General features: G+C 45.5%; 1 protein-coding gene across 1 annotated transcript in view; it reads left to right on the top strand.

Moving 5' to 3' along the window:
• Positions 1–18,981, top strand: part of LOC146833601 (very-long-chain enoyl-CoA reductase-like) — a 97,121-nt gene that overhangs the window by 60,527 nt on the left and 17,613 nt on the right. Inside the window, exons 8-11 of the mRNA XM_085599907.1 lie at positions 11,467–11,539; positions 11,640–11,683; positions 15,692–15,749; positions 18,551–18,639. Of these exons, the coding sequence (XP_085456033.1) occupies positions 11,467–11,539; positions 11,640–11,683; positions 15,692–15,749; positions 18,551–18,639 (264 nt within the window). The remainder of the gene's footprint in view (positions 1–11,466; positions 11,540–11,639; positions 11,684–15,691; positions 15,750–18,550; positions 18,640–18,981) is intronic.

The raw sequence follows: 18,981 nt of genomic DNA, 5'->3' as shown, positions 1-18,981 counted from the left end.
GCTGTGCACGAAGCAGATCAGCCGCACCTGGTCCTCTTCCTGACTCCTCCCCCAACACTTTAAACAGGCGGTGTAGCCCCAGCATCGTGGGCTCCGTCTGTGAACTTGGCTGGTGCTGCTGCCCTTGAAGGGATTCCTCGGACTCTCATTTCAACTTTCTTGGAACTAATACCGCGCCTCGCGGCCCCCGCTTTGCGGGAGCCGCTCGAGGGACCGGGACTTTGCTGCTGCTATTTGGGGCATTGTTGGAGTGCTGACCCTGTAAGAACCGGGGTATTCAGGACTGCGAGGACCAGGGTGCTGTGCACGAAGCAGATCAGCCGCACCTGGTCCTCTTCCTGACTCCTCCCCCAACACTTTAAACAGGCGGTGTAGCCCCAGCATCGTGGGCTCCGTCTGTGAACTTGGCTGGTGCTGCTGCCCTTGAAGGGATTCCTCGGACTCTCATTTCAACTTTCTTGGAACTAATACCGCGCCTCGCGGCCCCCGCTTTGCGGGAGCCGCTCGAGGGACCGGGACTTTGCTGCTGCTATTTGGGGCATTGTTGGAGTGCTGACCCTGTAAGAACCGGGGTATTCAGGACTGCGAGGACCAGGGTGCTGTGCACGAAGCAGATCAGCCGCACCTGGTCCTCTTCCTGACTCCTCCCCCAACACTTTAAACAGGCGGTGTAGCCCCAGCATCGTGGGCTCCGTCTGTGAACTTGGCTGGTGCTGCTGCCCTTGAAGGGATTCCTCGGACTCTCATTTCAACTTTCTTGGAACTAATACCGCGCCTCGAGGCCCCCGCTTTGCGGGTGCCGCTCGAGGGACCGGGACTTTGCTGCTGCTATTTGGGGCATTGTTGGAGTGCTGACCCTGTAAGAACCGGGGTATTCAAGACTGCGAGGACCAGGGTGCTGTGCACGAAGCAGATCAGCCGCACCTGGTCCTCTTCCTGACTCCTCCCCCAACACTGTTGCCCCTTATTATATGTACGTTTCCCTGCCTACACGCGCTAGCGGGACGCGCGCGGGTCTTAGCACGGGGCTAAGACTGGGCAAAGAGCGGGCCGTTTGAGGCCGTTAGAGAACGGAAGAGACCGGACCGGGCCATCCCCCTAACGCCCTTAACCTGGGCTCAGGCACTGTCCCAAGAGAGTGGAAACGTGCTCTTATTAGGCCTATTAGGAAGAATACTACTATCCCATGGTCCGATCTAACAAATCTCAGGCCCATATCCCTTTTACCATTCTTAGGGAAGCTGATCGAAAAATATGTTAACGGTCATCTGTCCAATCATATCGAACTTGTTGGCGGCCTGGACTATTCACAATCAGGGTTCAGGCCGAAACACAGCACAGAGTCTACCTTGCTGTCTGTTACAGACGACTTGCATATGTATCAGGACAAGGGTTTCTCAGTAATCCTAGTTCTTTTAGATCTTTCAGCAGCGTTCGACACCGTGTCCCATACCATTCTTATTGACCGGTTGTCGAACGCTGGTATTGAGGATAAAGCCATTGATTGGCTAAAGAGCTTCCTGTCAGGGCGCTCCCAGAGAGTGATCATGGACACGTACCGATCAGCAGAGGTGGAGATATCGAAAGGGGTGCCACAGGGCTCTTGTCTAAGCCCTACCTTATTTAACATCTATGTGGCACCCCTGGCAAGAGTGATGCGCAGCTATGGATTCATTCCAGTATCCTATGCTGATGACACGCAGCTCCTCTTCCCTTTTAAGACCATGTCCGCAGAAATTAAAAACTCCTTTTCTGCGGGCATGAAGGCGGTGGCTAATTGGATGTCTTCCAACTTCCTGCAATGCAATGTCAGTAAGACGGAACTAATGCTGTTTGGAGAAGCCAAACTATTGTGGACCCCTGATTGGTGGCCCCCCGATTTGGGAGTAGCTCCAGAATCCAAACAGGTTGTGAAGAGTTTAGGGATTCGGATGGATCAAGACCTGTCATTTGGACAGCATGCTAACCATACTGCTGGAATTTGTTTCCATACGATTGGCCTGCTACGCAGAGTCTTTCCCTTACTACCGGACTCTTTCAGAAGAACTCTGGTCCAGACATTGGTTCTGAGTCGAATTGACTACTGCAATGGCCTGTTGCTTTCTGCCAACGAAAATGTGCTGGCCAAGCTTCAGGTCATTCAAAACACCGCGGCTCGTCTTGTCCTTAATGTTCCTCCAAGAACTGCGTCCAAACCTCTTCTGGAGAAACTGCACTGGCTTTCCATTCGCCAGAGATCTAAGTTCAAGTTATGCTGCTTGATCCATAAATGTTTAAATGGACAAGGGCCTATTTATCTTCAGAACAAATGTGTTCCTTATGTTCCAAGTCGTTCACTTAGGTCCAGTAACTGTCTTCTTCTGATGACTCCCCGTGCAAAGAAATCTAGACACGGTGGTAAAGCGCTATCTATCGTAGGCCCTACCCTATGGAACAGACTTCCTCTTCATCTGAGACAGTGCAAAGAACATCTCACTTTCAGGAAACTCCTGAAGACTGTGTTGTTCAGAAACGAGATCTAGCTCCTATTATTCCTCTGTTTCTACCGGCTCCAGAAAGCGCAGAGATACTCCAGCTGGAGTCGATTCTAGCGCTATATAAACCCACAAATAAATAAATAAATAAACCTTGTGCGAACAGTGTACGTATTACTTCATGTAATTTTATCAGATTATATTATTAGTGTATATTTATGGTTTTAAAAGTGCAACGATACCTGATTACGTACACTTAATCCCTCACCCACTTTCCATTGGTATCTAGAAAACATGGTATTAACGAGAGGGAAAAAATCTAAAGTGAAGGGGGGTGGAGGGAAGTGCCTAGGCCCCATGGATGACTTCATAGCCAAGGCAAATACATTCATTGACCAGAGTATCAGCCTAATAGAAGATAGGGTCTCTCTGGATTTAGCTTTGGCCAAAAGATCATCCATTGGAAACTTAAGGAATGCAAAAACCCCAGAAACTCTTAGTACAGATGGGCGCAGGCCACCTTGCGAGGGTAGGCGTAGCCTGCCAAATAACGTTGATTTATCGGCCTCCCAACTATCTGAGTTCCAGACAAGCTCAGATTTAGAGAAGACACCAGACATGATTCCTCAATTAACACCGGAAGAAGTGAGACAATCAAGAGGGAGGAGAGAGGGTGCCATAAGGAAACGAAAAAACACCTTTAAAAACTCTAGTCTTCGCCAAATTGCTGATCAGTGTAGTAGGGAAGAGATAGAACCTCACAACGCAGAACATCTATCTGATCTAATAGCGATAAATCAGTCTACGCAAGACACTCTAGAATTAACAAACGAAGAAATTCCTATGCACTCACCTCACAGTAAAACAAGAAATGAGACTGATAATTCACAATTGATTAACAATCTCACGGCCCTCCTAAAATCTTCCCTTGCTCCACTTGAATCAAGACTAATACGGATAGAGCAACAGCTAGTGAACCTGATAGATGATATAAAACTTAAGCAAGGCCCAGGGGATTGTAGCAAGGAAAGAACTAAGTTGCCCCCTCAAAAGCCAGCAAACAGACAACATAAAGTTTTAGAAAATGTATCAGTAAAAGTAACACCAAAATTACCTCCTTCTAAAGTGCGACATGGTAATAGAGTAGTGGAACCCACCCTAAACCTCGTGATAACTCCGTCCCAGAATAACACCTCGAAAGAAAAAACATCAGCTCCGATAACCCTGGCCCCAAAAAAACTCATGCCTAACAAAAAAATAACGCCGACAAACAAAGCCCCCAAAAAAACCGTGGTGCCCGATAGCAACAGTGGCGACGTAAGGAAGCCTCCTGAACCTAGACTGGCTGTGGATTTGCCCCCATAAGCAACTCCTTTTGTGGTTGTAATGACAGGCGTCCCTGAAATAGATAACCCAAATACAGAACCTACGTGGTCATTAAAAAATAAAGTCCAATACTGGCTTAATAATAATCGTCCTGTACCAGTAAATTGGACTTGTAGGATTCTGATGGTACGCAGGACCCCATGGGTGGGAAACAGTAGAAAAACTATACCAGGAGATTGCATTTTGATCACATTTGAGGACCCAAGAGTGGTAAACTATATCTGCTCTTGGGAGTTCTCGAATGCAAATGAGGAAATAGGAACTAGGAGACTTTCCTTTTTCTATCCTTCTGGTCTTGTTAAAGGGATCCCAAATTATGCCGTTCGCCCTTGGGAAGCAATAGTTCTACCTCAGGGGAAACAACCTAACCATTGGCAAGTAGCGGGTTCCCGCCACTATGATAACGATGGCCCCTGGCACGCATCGAGACCACAACACTGGAGAGGAGGGCGGGAGGACTGGGGTTCTCGAATGGTATACAGAGAGTCACCCCAAAGTGATTTTTGGTCTAGTATTCCGATGACAAATAGGTATAGTGTTCTTGAATCAGTTGATTGACTACCAGACATGATAGAAACAACAACATGCAAACTAAAGTCTAAGGAAAAAACAATCTGTCCAACAACTGACCTTGTGACCAACTCAGAAATTACAAACCCTAAGACATGTTACCCAGAACCTAAAGAAAAAATGACCTATATAATAAATAAAGCCCCGGTCAATATAGAACTGCAGCATTTACCCATCCTTTTTTGGAACGTAGCGGGCCTCCGCTCCAAGATTAATGATGGGACGGCCGTTGCTTTCCTGGAGTCAGGGAAAATCATATGTCTCCAGGAGACATGGTCTATGACCGAACTCCATCTTCAGGGCTATAAAACATTTTTCACTCCCGCTCAGAGTACCAATGTAGGTAGACCCAAGGGAGGGTTGACCACATACATAGCAAACACAGTTAACTTTCTGAAAGTCTCTGTAGTTGTGTATGAACCAAACTTTCAGCTACTCTCCCTTGTGAAAAATAACAAAGAGACGATCCTATTGCTTAATTTTTACAACAACTTGGAAGAGGATACATTTTTGTCTGTTCTATCTGACATCAAGGAAAGGATAACCCATAAACTAAGGAAGGGAAAAGGGGCAGTTCATCTTCTATGGGGAGGAGACTTGAATCTACACCCATGCCCACATGTAGGGAAAAATCGTTGCGGGATCGTGGACGAAAATGATATTCCCCTGATGCATTTTTTTCATAGCAGGGGGGGAAACGCTATGAATAATGTTTGACAATTTTAAAAAGGGAGACCGTCAAGATGTGAAATGTTACCGTCCGATTTCCCTATTAGACTCCTTGGGAAAGGTTGTTGGCAGAGTCGTGCTTGAGCGACTCCAGAACTGGGCCGAAGAGAAAGATATTGTCTCAGATCTTCAATTCGGTTTTCGGGAGGGTTTTGGAACTGTGGAGCAGGCTCTTAATCTTAGCATGATAGTGGCCAAATATCTTCAAGCAAAGAATGACACAGTCTACATGGTTTACGTGGACTTGTCCGCTGCGTTCGACTGCGTCTCGCACGCAAAACTTTGGACGATTTTGGCCCACATGGGAGTGGATTCCCCCATTTTAGACTTTCTAAGAGAACTGTACTCAAATGCAACAGCAAGGGTTCGCTTTGGCACAAGAGGGGAGCTGACAGCACCTTTTGCAGTAGAGCGTGGAGTCAGGCAGGGATGTGTCCTGGCTCCCTTCCTCTTCTCTCTATACACAAATGGATTAGAGGAGGCGATGTTGAGGGGGGCGCAGGACCTACCACGAGTAAAACAACGCCTGATTCCCGCCCTGCTCTACGCAGACGATGCTGTCATTTTGGCACGCACACCACGAGAACTGCAAAACTCCCTGAACATTACAGATTAGCACCTATGACAGAATGCTATTAACAAGATTCAGACTAGAGCTTTTTCACAGATTAGTAGCATTCCCTGATAGAAAAAAGTGGGATTTAACTCTCTCTACCTGTCCCTGTGATGAAAAATCAATACAGTCAAATTTACACACAATATTGTTCTGTAAATTCCATCACCCACACAGGAGGGTTTGGCTACTTCCTTTATTAAAGCAGTGGGGATTTAGACAATGTCGTCCAGCCATGTTACGCCTTCAACTGCTAGAATCTGAACTGGTCTGTTATTGTGTTCTCAATTTTCTAAAATGTATTGTAAAACACAGGAAAAATCTGTAAGACAAAATGCTATCGAAAACATAAGAATTGCTTTCTGTAAAACACCTGACTTTGGATTTGTGTAACTATTTCCCATGATTACCATTTTTATTGTATATTTGTATATTTTTGTGTGTGAAATGTACCTTTTATGGTTTTACAATTTGTAAAAACCGAATAAAGAAGTTTATATTATATAAAGGCAGGGGCTATGCAATGTGAGTCTATCTTAATTGTTTCTGATAGATGTATAGAGTAGATTTTTTTCCAGGTGTCAGTAAGTGCTTTCTATTTCAATGGTGGTGTTATATATTTAAATGAATTTCATTTGGGTAATTGCTAGCCATTTTGCATGAGGTACTGTAAGCAGCCATAGGAAGTGGAGGGGGAATCCTCTTTTCATAGTGGTCATTTGTAACTGACAGTGAATTACACCTGGCTGCCTCAGGCAAAAATGTTGGTTCGAATTTCAGAGTTATGCCTTAGGAGACCTTATAGGAGGCAGAACTGCTGAAATGGGATTGATCACAATGCACAGACCATCAGAAGCCATATACAAACTCCCTGCGACCCCATAACAGAAGCATTACACTGGTAAAGTAGAGATATCTTCAATCATTCTGCATTATGTGACATTTCAAGGATGTGGTAGGAACCTTGCTTCATGCCCTTGATTAGAAAGGACTTATGTCCCACTCTTTGATTTCCTCTTACTACACAATGTCCATTTAGTTTCCATTGAGCTGATGAACATGGGCTAAGAGGTCTTGTACATCATTGGTCGTTTGCTTGATTAGGTGAGGGTCATTCACCCAGAAGAAAATACAGTTTCTCTGCCAGCACACCTGCTTGTGCTCCACCTTCTCCCTGACTGACAGGAGGAGCCTGCTGATATAGGGATCTTTTAGGTTGGGACGCCATTCTCTAGATTTCTCCCTAGTCCCCATAAGCTATTGGTAGGTGCATGCCTCCTCTTCCTGTTTATTCCCTTCACGACACTTGATTAGCTGATAACTAAACAGAGAATTGTGTGACTCCTCCCCCTAAAAATTGTAGCCCACCACTATTTTCTTGTGGTACTCTGTGGCTATGGTGAGTAGGACATGGCGGCCTGCCATGCTCCTTGTTCTGGAATCAGCAACTGAAGCGGTTGGTTATGGGCACTAAACTTCACCAGTTAAGGAAACGGTATACAACCAACCACCACCCCGTTACCAAACCCACCGCCACCATTGCCCCAAATGCAGGAGCTAGCAGTGTGTAGAGGCTATTTTTGGTGTACCTATGAGACAACTCCTCACCCTACTCTTATACAGCAGTGTATCATGACAGTGGTTCAACAACGCCTACTTCTGTCCAGCTGGACCGTTTTATATAACTCTCATATATTTGCCATTGGGAACCTGTGACATTCCCTAGTAAGGTGCCGATTACGATCCGGTAAAAAAATTCCCCGTACGACTCGTATCCGGTCTTTTTACCGTACGAATCGTACAAGTGCCGTACAAACTGCCAATTACGATTCGCATGGTAAAAAGTCCATACGAATCGCATTGGGAATTATTCCCCACACGTCCTCGGGTCGGAAAATGTGTCCGACACGTCCACGGACGATTTACCGTACAAATGTGAAAAGTGAAGTCCGACCGCGGAATTACGATCCATCCCTTGCGTCCGATGTTACAACCGTATGGAAAAAACACCGTCCGCACCGAACTCCCATAGCAACCATGGAGACATGTGCCCGCATACGCGCCGACCCCCCCCAGCCCCCGTACGTACGCCCCGACCCCCCCCAGCCCCCGTACGTATGTGCCGACCCCCCCCAGCCCCCGTACGTTCGAGTCGTACCCCCCCCAGCCCCCGTATGTTCGAGTCGTACCCCCACCCGTGTATGTACACCCTTGTACGTGTCGAACCCCCCGTGTATGTACACCCTTGTACGTGTCAAACCCCCCGTGTATGTACACCCTTGTACGTGTCGAACCCCCCCGTGTATGTACACCCATGTACATTCGAGTCGTACGGGGGGTTCGACACGTACAAGGGTGTACATACACGGGGGGGTTCGACATGTACAAGGGTGTACATACACGGGTGGGGGTACGACTCGAACGTACACGGGTGTACATACACGGGGGGTTCGACACGTACAAGGGTGTACATACACGGGGGGGGTTCGACACGTACACGGGTGTACATACATGGGGGGTTCGACACGTACAAGGGTGTACATACACGGGGGTTCGACACGTACAAGGGTGTACATACACGGGGGGGTTCGACACGTACAAGGGTGTACATACACGGGGGGTTCGACACATACACGGGTGTACATACACGGGGGGTTCGACACGTACACGGGTGTACATACACGGGGGGTTCGACACGTACAAGGGTGTACATACATGGGGAGTTCGACACGTACAAGGGTGTACATACACGGGGGGGTTCGACACGTACAAGGGTGTACATACACGGGGGGGTTCGACACGTACACGGGTGTACATACACGGGTGGGGGTACGACTCGAACGTACGGGGGCTGGGGGGGTACGACTCGAACGTACGGGGGCTGGGGGGGGTACGACTCGAACGTACGGGGACTGGGGGGGTACGACTCGAACGTACGGGGGCTGGGGGGGGTACGGCGCGTACATACGGGGGCTGGGGGGGGTCGGCGCGTACATACGGGGGCTGGGGGGGGTACGGCGTGTACCGGGCCACCTACTCTGGTCGTTTCGCGCCGTACTTCGCTTTTCCGGCACTTTTTGGGTGCCGTGAAAATATTGCCGTCCGGACTGCTGTCGGTTCGAATCGTGGTTCCTGGGTCGTGAAACGCTGCCTGAAAGCGTCCCGACGTCACGTCGCAGCATTCCCGGATCACATTCGAAAGTATATTTTCGTCAGTCGGTGTTTTTTACGATTCGTACGGAAATGGTGTTTCCGTGCGAATCGTAATTCCATGTTTGTAAAGTTTTACGACCGGGTACGAGTCGGACGGAGAAAACGCTCCGACCGACGGTTCGTACCCGGTTTTTACCGGATCGTAATCGGCACCTAAATGTGTAGGAATAATTAGAATTGGGCTTATGGGATTGCTAAGGACCATGACTTGGATAATGTCTGCCAATCTCTTGATAATTCAACATAAACACTTCCATACATTCTGGTAGACAGGAGTAAAACCATGGGACATCTTAAGCACTTGCTCACTTTCTTTGAGCCTGACTCTTGAATCTGGTTTTTGTCTGCATGCAAAGAAATGCGCCATAAACACTTGTTACTACACTAGGAAAGAATGACCATGCAGCACCTACAGGTGCTGTGAGGGTAGACAAGTTGACGTTGAGACATGTTAAACCAGTGCAGGTATCCTAGCCTTCTTCTTGCTTAAGGTTCTGCCTGGATACCAGCTCTCATGGCCTGCATTTAGCTGTGACAGTGGATTCGCCTTTAAAGGTATCCATGAGGTGCAGCAAGCAGTGTTGTTTATCAAATACGCTAGAGTGTCTACATGGGTGTGTCTGGGAATTTAAAGTATGAATGTGGGCACAGTTTATGCATTAAGAACATTGCTGAGCTTACTGCCAGAGAAGGCAGCCCCCACGGCCCAAATTTCAACTTGACACCACAAGGTGGGTGAAGATTCCAAAGAGGTCCTTCAAGAAGATCCAAGCCTAGATCACGACCTGCCTGAAGGGATGCAGGGACAGGAGGCTGCCCACTCAATTTGTGAGAATTTGCTATAGCTAAAGACCTTGAGCCTTTATAAATAACATTATTTGGGGCTCTAACTGTCCCTGCATCTCATATGCACATGTACATATTAATTTATAGCTCTTGCTTCACACTTAGTCCTCTCCCCTCTCAGATCGGTGCCATTCCCCCTCCAACCAGCTCCTCTCCTTGAAGTACCAAAGAAAATTAGTTGTTGTGTGAGGATGTAGCTAAAAGTGGGGGGTTACCTGTAAAACAGAACAGGATGCGCTGCCAGAATAACAACTTTTTCACATAGATGTACAAATGAAATGTTTTATCTTGAAGGTATGCGCATGTTAGCTCAAAAATAACCTATGCTTACCTATACAAACTTCCCTTGACAATACAATGGTAGTGGGTATTCTGGAGTCAATATTTTTGTAGGTTGATATTTGTGACATCAGTATTTTGATATAAAAAGCAAAACATGCCTGTATAACACAGAGAAGGTGGTATGGCAGTACTTCTTGTAAGAGGAGAGGATGTGGTCCGTCGGCTGCGCTGCCGCCTCTGGTGCAGAAAACCAGGGTTCGAGCCTCGAGGTAACGTCCACATCCTGTGATTCTGGGCAAATCACTTAATCTCCCCGTGCCTGAATGTGTAATGTAAATACGGTGCTATGTAAAGTGCTCCAATACCTTCGGGTCGAGTTCGCGCTATATAAATATGCAACAAAAAAAAAACTATACACACAGATCATTGCAGTGCTTAATTTGAGCCGGTGGTTTCACGGTGCTCTGCATAGCACTTAATTGTCAGCACCAGCGCTTGTGACAGTCTGCTAGAAGGTGGTGCTGTCCCGCTAATTTAGAGAAGACCTCAACAACACCTAATTATTTAATCAATATTTATTAAAAACGATTATTACCTGACACCTGAGCCACCGACTTGTCACACTTGTAGTAGTGTGATGGTTAGCAGTTGTGTATTAGCAGCATGACAGGGGCAATGTGTGTTGCAAGCTGCAGTGGCCTTATTTTTTTTTTTTTTTTACAATTTAAGCACTGGATCAGTGAAGGAAACAAAGACCCCAGAAAGTAACAAGCATTTGCAATGCAATAGATCTCGCATTTACGGGAGTTTAATCTATTGTCATTTACAGGGGCAATAGCTCAAACTCTTGTAAATGTGAGACCTATTTCACTTCAAAGAAGCGGCCGCCATTGTCCGGGGCTGCTTGAAAGTGAAAGTGGGCATGGCAAGGACAGCACGTCGTGCATGCAGTAGGAGAAACCCATTAAAGAAAAGAGTGCTTACAGACTAAATAAGCCATACCACGTCGCATCCGAAGTAAAAGGGCCAGTCGCCATGGGAGGCCTCAAGGGGGGAAAGCCAGCGTTTACGAAGGACAATGACAAAAGCCAATGAAAAATATGGGCGGAGAGTGGCCGGGGCTTCTCTTCTATACTCCACTACAACAAGTCTCGTAGAGCAGCGCATCCGCGCTGACTCAGAGTTGACCTAAAGATGCAGCCAAGGGATGCAGATACCTCATGCTATCGAAAATATGCACTTGATATAAAGCATCATATCAGAATAAATGACATTTTATTACACATGCACATTGAGTTCTGGCCAGGCCTGCATTCACTAATATGACTACACCTAATGTAATCTGTCTTCCAGAACTGCCTCTATTACTGGGGATTGGCCGCGTGGCTCGCCTACTACATCAATCACCCGCTATATACTCCTGCCTGTAAGTACTGTATTCCTTCTAGCGCCAGCGCAGCATGGTCAACACTTGGAACATTATACGCTCTTAAATATTCATGGATGTCTGTTTTACTTCCCTGCAGCATATGGAAGAAACCAAATCACTCTTGCGCTGATCATGTTTGTGGTAGGTTAGTTCTATTTTCTGCTTATTGATGTGCTGCTTGAAAATTGCTCGAAAAGTAGTGTTATTATCAAAATACTTGTGATGACAAGTATAAAACATGACTTAGCGATACACGTCATGCGCATCTCACACAAAGTGAAATTAGTCACTTATGAACTCCTGCTTTCATTTTAGGGTACACATTTTACTAATCCTAAATGGGGTGCGATTGAGAGTTATGAACTTTGCTGGAAAGTGTATTTGATTGACCAATAGTTTGTACTGGCTGGAGTGGCTGGCACGTGGGCTTTTAGTCAGTTTCTGAACAACTGTGGAGATATTTCCAGCACTTTCTTTTTAGGCCTTCGAGCTATTTAGGTTCTTTTGTGGTGCCCTTTAGTTTCTGATTGAATTTTTATTTACCCCCTTCTCTTTTTTCCTAAAAGCTTGATCGACTAAAACCCACTTATAATTGGCAAACTGGACATTTTACCAGGGGGGCCCTATGTCCTCCATTACAAGTGAGCTTCCACGAAGACTGCAAGCCATTGTGCATCAATCCGGCTGGCATGGCAGATACATCTTGTTCTTTAAAATGATACAGCTAACAACAAGGAGTTTTCATAATTCGAACATGGCCGTCACATCCGGAGAATAAGCTCTTTCTCCCCACGCAGCAAGGGTTCCAGCTGTCCTGCAGCACATCTGTGTCCTGGTTCTCTCTTTCCCAGGCACTGCCATTAAGCAGAAATAGAGATATCCTGGAACCACACCAGCCGCAACTTTGTTTATTCCATTTGATTTTGAGATTATACAGAATCAAAAAGAAGACAACAGTCACAATTCAGTGCTCACCAGACATAAAGGAAAACATACAGCACTATATAATAACGAATTAAGCATGTGAAAAAGTAGTCTTGTATTAGAGCAATTACTCAGAGAAGCCTAATAATTCATAAACTCTACATCAAGTAAATGGTTAAAGGTTAGTCCCTCAATAAATAGTTACATGAAAACGCTAAAAATAGAAACTCAAGAGAAAAAAGAGAAGTGAGGCGAGATAAGAAAATAGAAATACTAAAAAGTGTGGAACAAATTAAGAGGGATACATCATCTGCAGCCATCTTAAGAGTTGTGCAGTTTCTGATGAGAATTCAATAGAATCTCAAGGAACAGGATTTTTTCAGATTGTGGTTTGAGGGCAAGGCTAGCATCTGTATATTTGACTTGATATACGAGGGAACCAGAAACCCCACATTTTACTCTACGCGGCACATCATGTGACTTCCAATGTTATCACTTCTGTTCTGCGGACTGTCTTGTGTATGTTAGACCTTCTGCTAAAACAAGATGGCACCCTTGCTTCAGAGTCACCCGCCCTTCCAGATATCACATAAGTTACTGATAAGCCATCTGCTGCTGTCTTCACCTGGTCCATCTCACATGGGAGCAGGGACGAAGGCGGTGGCGAAGGCTCTATTACGATGGTTAACTATTGTCCAGGCTGGAGTATGGCCTCTCACCCTGATGTGATGTAAACTGCTGTGTCCAATATATGCAGAATTGTGGGTAGGTAACTGTGAATATTGTATGTTGAATGTCTTTCAGACCTCAGAGGTGAAAAATATGTGTGATATTCATATTTTAGCTGATTATAATTTTCTATTGTACATGCCCCACCCAAAATCATCTTTCCCTGCTTCCAACATATGTACATGGACAAAGGAGTTATAGGGGAGCCTTACATAAAAGAATTATAAAAAATAAATAATGTCATCCTGCTATAATATAAAGATACCCAGCACTCAAAAGAGAAGTTTGACAAATCAGAGTCCACCAAGAAGGGTTCGCAGAAAATCCTGTCCAAAGGATTTATTGATACCTAGAATGTTCAGTAATCCATTGTGAATAGGTCATCATAACAACATCCGGCACGTGTTTCTGTATGAAATATGACTTTTTCCTGCCCTGGCATAGCAAGATTCTGGGAAAACGTCTTCTCAGAGTTGACGGTGATAATTGGGCAAGACCTGGAGCCGGACCCGGCACTAGCGCTGCTGGGCTACTCCAAATTACTACCGAAGGGGATTCGTAGGTTAGTGGACATGGGTTTGTTAATAGCCAAACGCAGAGTTGCGATCTGCTGGATGCGAGGGCCGCTTCCCACATTGGGCAAGGGACATGTTATACTGCTGCACGCAAACGGAACACTACAGTGAACTCCTCCCCCCTCGCAATCGCCCCAATAACTTTTGGGCCGTGTACAGCGCTTATAGGAACTCAGGAGATGGTGGGTATGGGAATACCAACACCGACCATGGCGCTGTGATTGCCATTGAACCGATCTGAGTGCTAATCCGGAGCTTGATCTGGTGGAAGTGGGCACGAAATATTACACCACATGAACACACCAAATTCAGATATACGCAGATAGCCCCCGGGACGCTTAAGAGTAAACTGTGCACTTCATTCCTTTATCATGTGATATGGGAGGGTATAGTGGGCTGCCTCGTCATGATGCAATACTACTCACTTCTCGTGTTAATCCTGCTTTGTAATGCTTCTTTTCAATATGTATCTGTGATTGTGCTGAGTTACGGCTAGCAGAATGTCTTACAATGTAACTTTTATGACATGTTTTTTTTTTTTTTTAATTTTGTCTTTGAAATTAAAATAAACGAATTAAAAAAATATATATGACTTTTTCAAGGCTGTAAACCTATACAATTACAATCAGACAGAGATAATAAACACAATTGTCAAATCCCTATTGAAAGTGAGGGGCGGTATATAGAAATAAACCACGCACCCATATTCATGAAAAGAGACATAGTGACCCCCCCCCCCCTCTATTCAAGTAGCACAAGACACCAGTCCCAGAAATCCCTTGTGATTCTCTGTGTCAGTGAGGGTGACCCACCATCATTGAGTCGTAAAGCAGGTTAAGAAACCAAGTGCAGTTACTAACAGCAGATTCAAAAAAAGAGGTGCTTGTACCATAGACAAAGAGCACTAACCTAATAGTGTTTAGATGAATGGCAACACCCAATATGCAAGGATCCTGCATTAAGAAGTCAACCTGACGCCGACTACCACTTCATTATGAAATCTGCCCAGCCTGAATAAAAATATAAAAAAGAATTACCCGGTCTTGTGTCACACTCCGACCACCCTCTGTGCCACCGGCCTCCTCCCCTCGCAAAGCCATGATCTCTACGCTCGCATTGAGAGCGGAGAGCACCACCTGCTGACAGATGCTTGTCGGTGATGGATGTTTTGTTCTGTGAGGGCGGGTCTGCAGACCCTCGCTGACAGGGGGAAGGCGGCCGGCACATTCACAACACAACCTGCACTCTCCTGTATCTCAAAGGTCTGTGGAGACCTGGGTGAGGTGAAACAAAGCAGGCAAGACCGCCAACCACCATCCTGCCACTGTGGTCAGTCATCCGAAGACCCTGGGCACAGCAGCAGAGCAAAGATAACCACTTTGGTTACCCACTATTCTGACATCATTGCAGAGAATAACCGAATTTCGATCTAGTTAGTCATAATTCAAGCTTCCCACAGAAAAATAATAGTTTGGAAGGTGTCAATAACTAGGTTGTTTGACTCCAAGGAAATACAAGTGACATCCAATAGAAATGACTACGAGCTGTCTGTGGTGCCACGTCGAGGTGGAAAATTCTGCATAACCAATGCTGGATGACGGCTTGTACTCACAACTATTTGTTAGGATGCTCTGGCCTGCCTCAAGGTAAGCACGGAAATGAGAAGGTGCCACAATGTTGCTTTACACAGCAAACTTTAGCCCTTAAATTATTTGGTTCCGGGAATTCGTCCATTTGATGTTTGTGTCTTTAATCACATTTTAAATGCATAAGAAGTACAAGACACACAAGTTAGGTTTTGCTTGGCCTAACAGCCTGACTTCAGTTTTTCAGGAACATACATATTTTTTATTGTGTGGACGTTTTTGCATAAGTATATGGAAAGGCTTTATTTCACAACATACCTTTTTGTCTTGTGCAGATATGCGAAACTGGAAACTTCTCAATCAATGTCGCACTCAATAGGCTGAGAACAAATGGTACATATCATGGAAATGAAATGCTTTTTGTAAGAATAATCAGGTGAAACACATGTATTTCCACTTTATAAAAATATATGAAGACTACAGAACGCACAGGTAAGATCAGGACTTGTGATAATGTATTCCAACTCATCTTCAAACCACTCTCCACCTTCAAGTCTTGAGTTCTAGTCCAAGCACGTTCCAGAGTGCACGCAGAGATGAACTCACATATAGATATCTGAAAAACAGTAGTAGAAAGGGAAAAAGACGCAGGCACCACAATACAGTTATTGTAAAAAAACACTGTTGATGGCCCTAAAGAATTTTTGAACAAAAAAGATTTGTTCATTCTCCAGCAGGATGGGCCAGATTTACTAATAGGTTGCTCTAGGGTTTGCGGTACGTTTGTAAGGCAAACCCAGTGCAGTGTAGTGTGTTGGCATTTACTTTCCACTGCAAATGAGGATTTACATTGAAAAGTTGGATAAAGTGAAGTAAAGTAGTGGTACGCACAACTTCGGGCTAGATAGCAGCAAGGGGGCGTTGCATGAGGGTCCATAGGTTTTCCCATCCAAGCATCCATGGGTTTTTAAACAAATTCCTATCTACCAACAATTGTACAGCTGCTCACTCGGAATGGGGATGGTGGGGTGGCGGGAAGATTTAAACAGAGATAAAAAAATTCAAACGTACCATATCCGCCGCACACCTTTCCTGTCCTGCTGGAAGCACCGGAAGCATTCAGGCTTCCGGGCTCTGCCAGCCAATCAATACGCTGCAGTAGCAGCTTCATGATTGGCCTGAGCGTCCTGTTTGGACGCTCAGGCAGTGCCCGGGGAAGCTGGGCATGGTCTCCATGGGGCTCTGCAACACAGCCTAATGAAGAACATGCCAAGTGCGCATGACAGTAGAGGGCCGGCCAAACCGTCATGTGCTCTTAGAGGAGTGCAAACCACTCCTCTCCTGCTCTGGCGTCAGGGACTCTGCCCTGCCCCGAATCCCGAAAGAAAAAGAAAATGATAATAACGACTTGTTATTATCCTTTTCTTTTTCTTTTTTTCACTGCTGCAATAGCAGTGGGTGTGATGCTCCTTAGCGGAGGAGCCACCACTGCAATTGTAGACAGGAATTTTCACCAAAACCTTATGCTATCTCGAGGCAGGCGTAACACAGGAGAAATGTTTTAGCTCTCCATACTTTTCCAAAGTTTACAAGTGTGCTGCATTGTACAGCACACGTACAACTTGGGAAAAGTATTAAAATATAGTTTTTTGTACTGGAAGTACAAAACCTATGCTTGACAGAACTCATACACCCTTGCTCTATGGTTCTTTGGCTCAGGGCAGTCTGAAGGGCGCCTGCACTGGGGAAGAGAAAAACTGTGCCATACATTAATAGAACATTAGCAGATATTTTGGTTGTTGTGCTGTGTTGTTTCACATTTATTACATTTTCCTCAAAGTTTCTGTGGATGTTGAGAAAGAGAGACATGGCACGGGCGAGTGTGGGTGAATGTGAAGTTCCTGATGATGAAGCTGCTGCTGGCTTCAATTTAGGGAACTGTCAGCATCCTTTCTGTCCAGATTCACCCCACGAACCATGGCAATACAGGATAGAAAAAATCCCCAAATATTCCCCAAGTGCAGGACTAAATGCACCCTGCTCATGGGGTGCATTAGTTAGGTTATTTCTGAAGATGGTCCCAGTCTTTTGTGGTCTATCTGCAGACATAAGTGACAACAGGTTGCTGTGCTGGCAGAGACATGGCCACCCACTGCCATCTTTTCTTCTCCAAGAGCAGCTCTCCCATGGATGTAGCAGGAGGCTCTAATATAGGTGGGATGGCCTTGCCTGGGGTGCTGAGGCTGCCTCTGCCACACCCTATACATTGCACGTTAGCTAAATCTACCCCTAAACCTTTGATAGGAGGGTACGTGGTCTTTCTCGGAACCCACTAGCATCTGCACACCTCTGTCTATGATTACCTACTGTGTCAAGGAAATTTACCCATTGCTCTCTTTAAATGTACACATAATTAATAGTTTAATGAGTATATTCATGGTAATGCAAGTTCCTGATCTCCTTAGGATCAAAGCCAATGGAATGACGTCCTCTCATGTCATTATTTTTCTTCTTAATTTAGCCATCCAACTCCAGCACTCAGTCATCATTTATGTATTCGCTTTTGGGTGGCTAGTTTAACATTTCTAGTGCAACACACATAACATGAAGCAGTTAAGCCAATGCAAGTACATGGTGAAAGAGTGCTGTGACACATAACTAGGAGGCACAGCACATAGATAACTTGACCATCCTAAGGAGGGACACGCTGAGCGGGGGTGAAGACAAAGAATAAAAGCAGGGAGAGAGGACAGTATTAGAACACAAGGATGAAGTTTGTGAAAGAAGACAAGGGTGAAAGAGAATGGGACAGTCACAAGGAGAGGTACATGGAGGTGGTGGGGCACAGTTAAGACGCACATTGCAGGGCAATGAAGTGGCAATGAAGGTAGATCAAGTCAGTTCTCGCTGTGCCACCTTAAATCATAACTTAAAGATTACCCAAGGTCTGTAACACAGGGCTTAATATCTCCTAAAATTAGAAAGGAATATTTGGCTATCAGAAAAATGAAGATACTGCAATTTACTGCTGATGAGTGTGGTTTGAATGATGCTTTAAAAGGCATCACAAATAAAAAGATAAAGAACATCTGAATTCTATGTGCCAGACGTATGGTTGTCCCTACGTAAGAGGTACAGATGGCTTTGTGCAACTGCATGCTATTCTGTTTTTTATTGGTTCTTTTATTTTTCAGAATCGAAGATTCGTCGGATACCTCGCCCAACCAAGAACCCTTTCACGTGGCTATTTTTCTTTGTATCCTGCCCCAACTACACCTATGAGGTATTTGCCAAATACATCCAACAGGGTTTAATATGATACCAGATACAATAGGGATGCAACAGTATGCTTTAGTTTAATGTTACTGATCCCATGACTAGCAGAGAGCTCTCAGGTCAAGCATCTAATAGTGCTTTTAGTGAGGCCTCTGCTGACTTAGCTCCTTGAGGACAGTTCATGTTGCTGAGATCTGTGGGTAAACTGCAGTACAGACGTTTGAAATCAGCAACAGTAGGTGCAGTCTGTTCAGAAAGCAGCCGCCAACCTGATATGGGCCTTATGAGGGTCCCCGAAGCCAGTAAATCAGGAGCAGGGCCGGACTGGCCATCAGGGAATCAGGCAGTG

Source organism: Triturus cristatus, chromosome 4_2 (genome assembly GCF_964204655.1).
Source record: "Triturus cristatus chromosome 4_2, aTriCri1.1, whole genome shotgun sequence".
NCBI lineage: Eukaryota > Metazoa > Chordata > Amphibia > Caudata > Salamandridae > Triturus > Triturus cristatus.
This window is presented reverse-complemented; position numbering and strand designations above follow the sequence as displayed.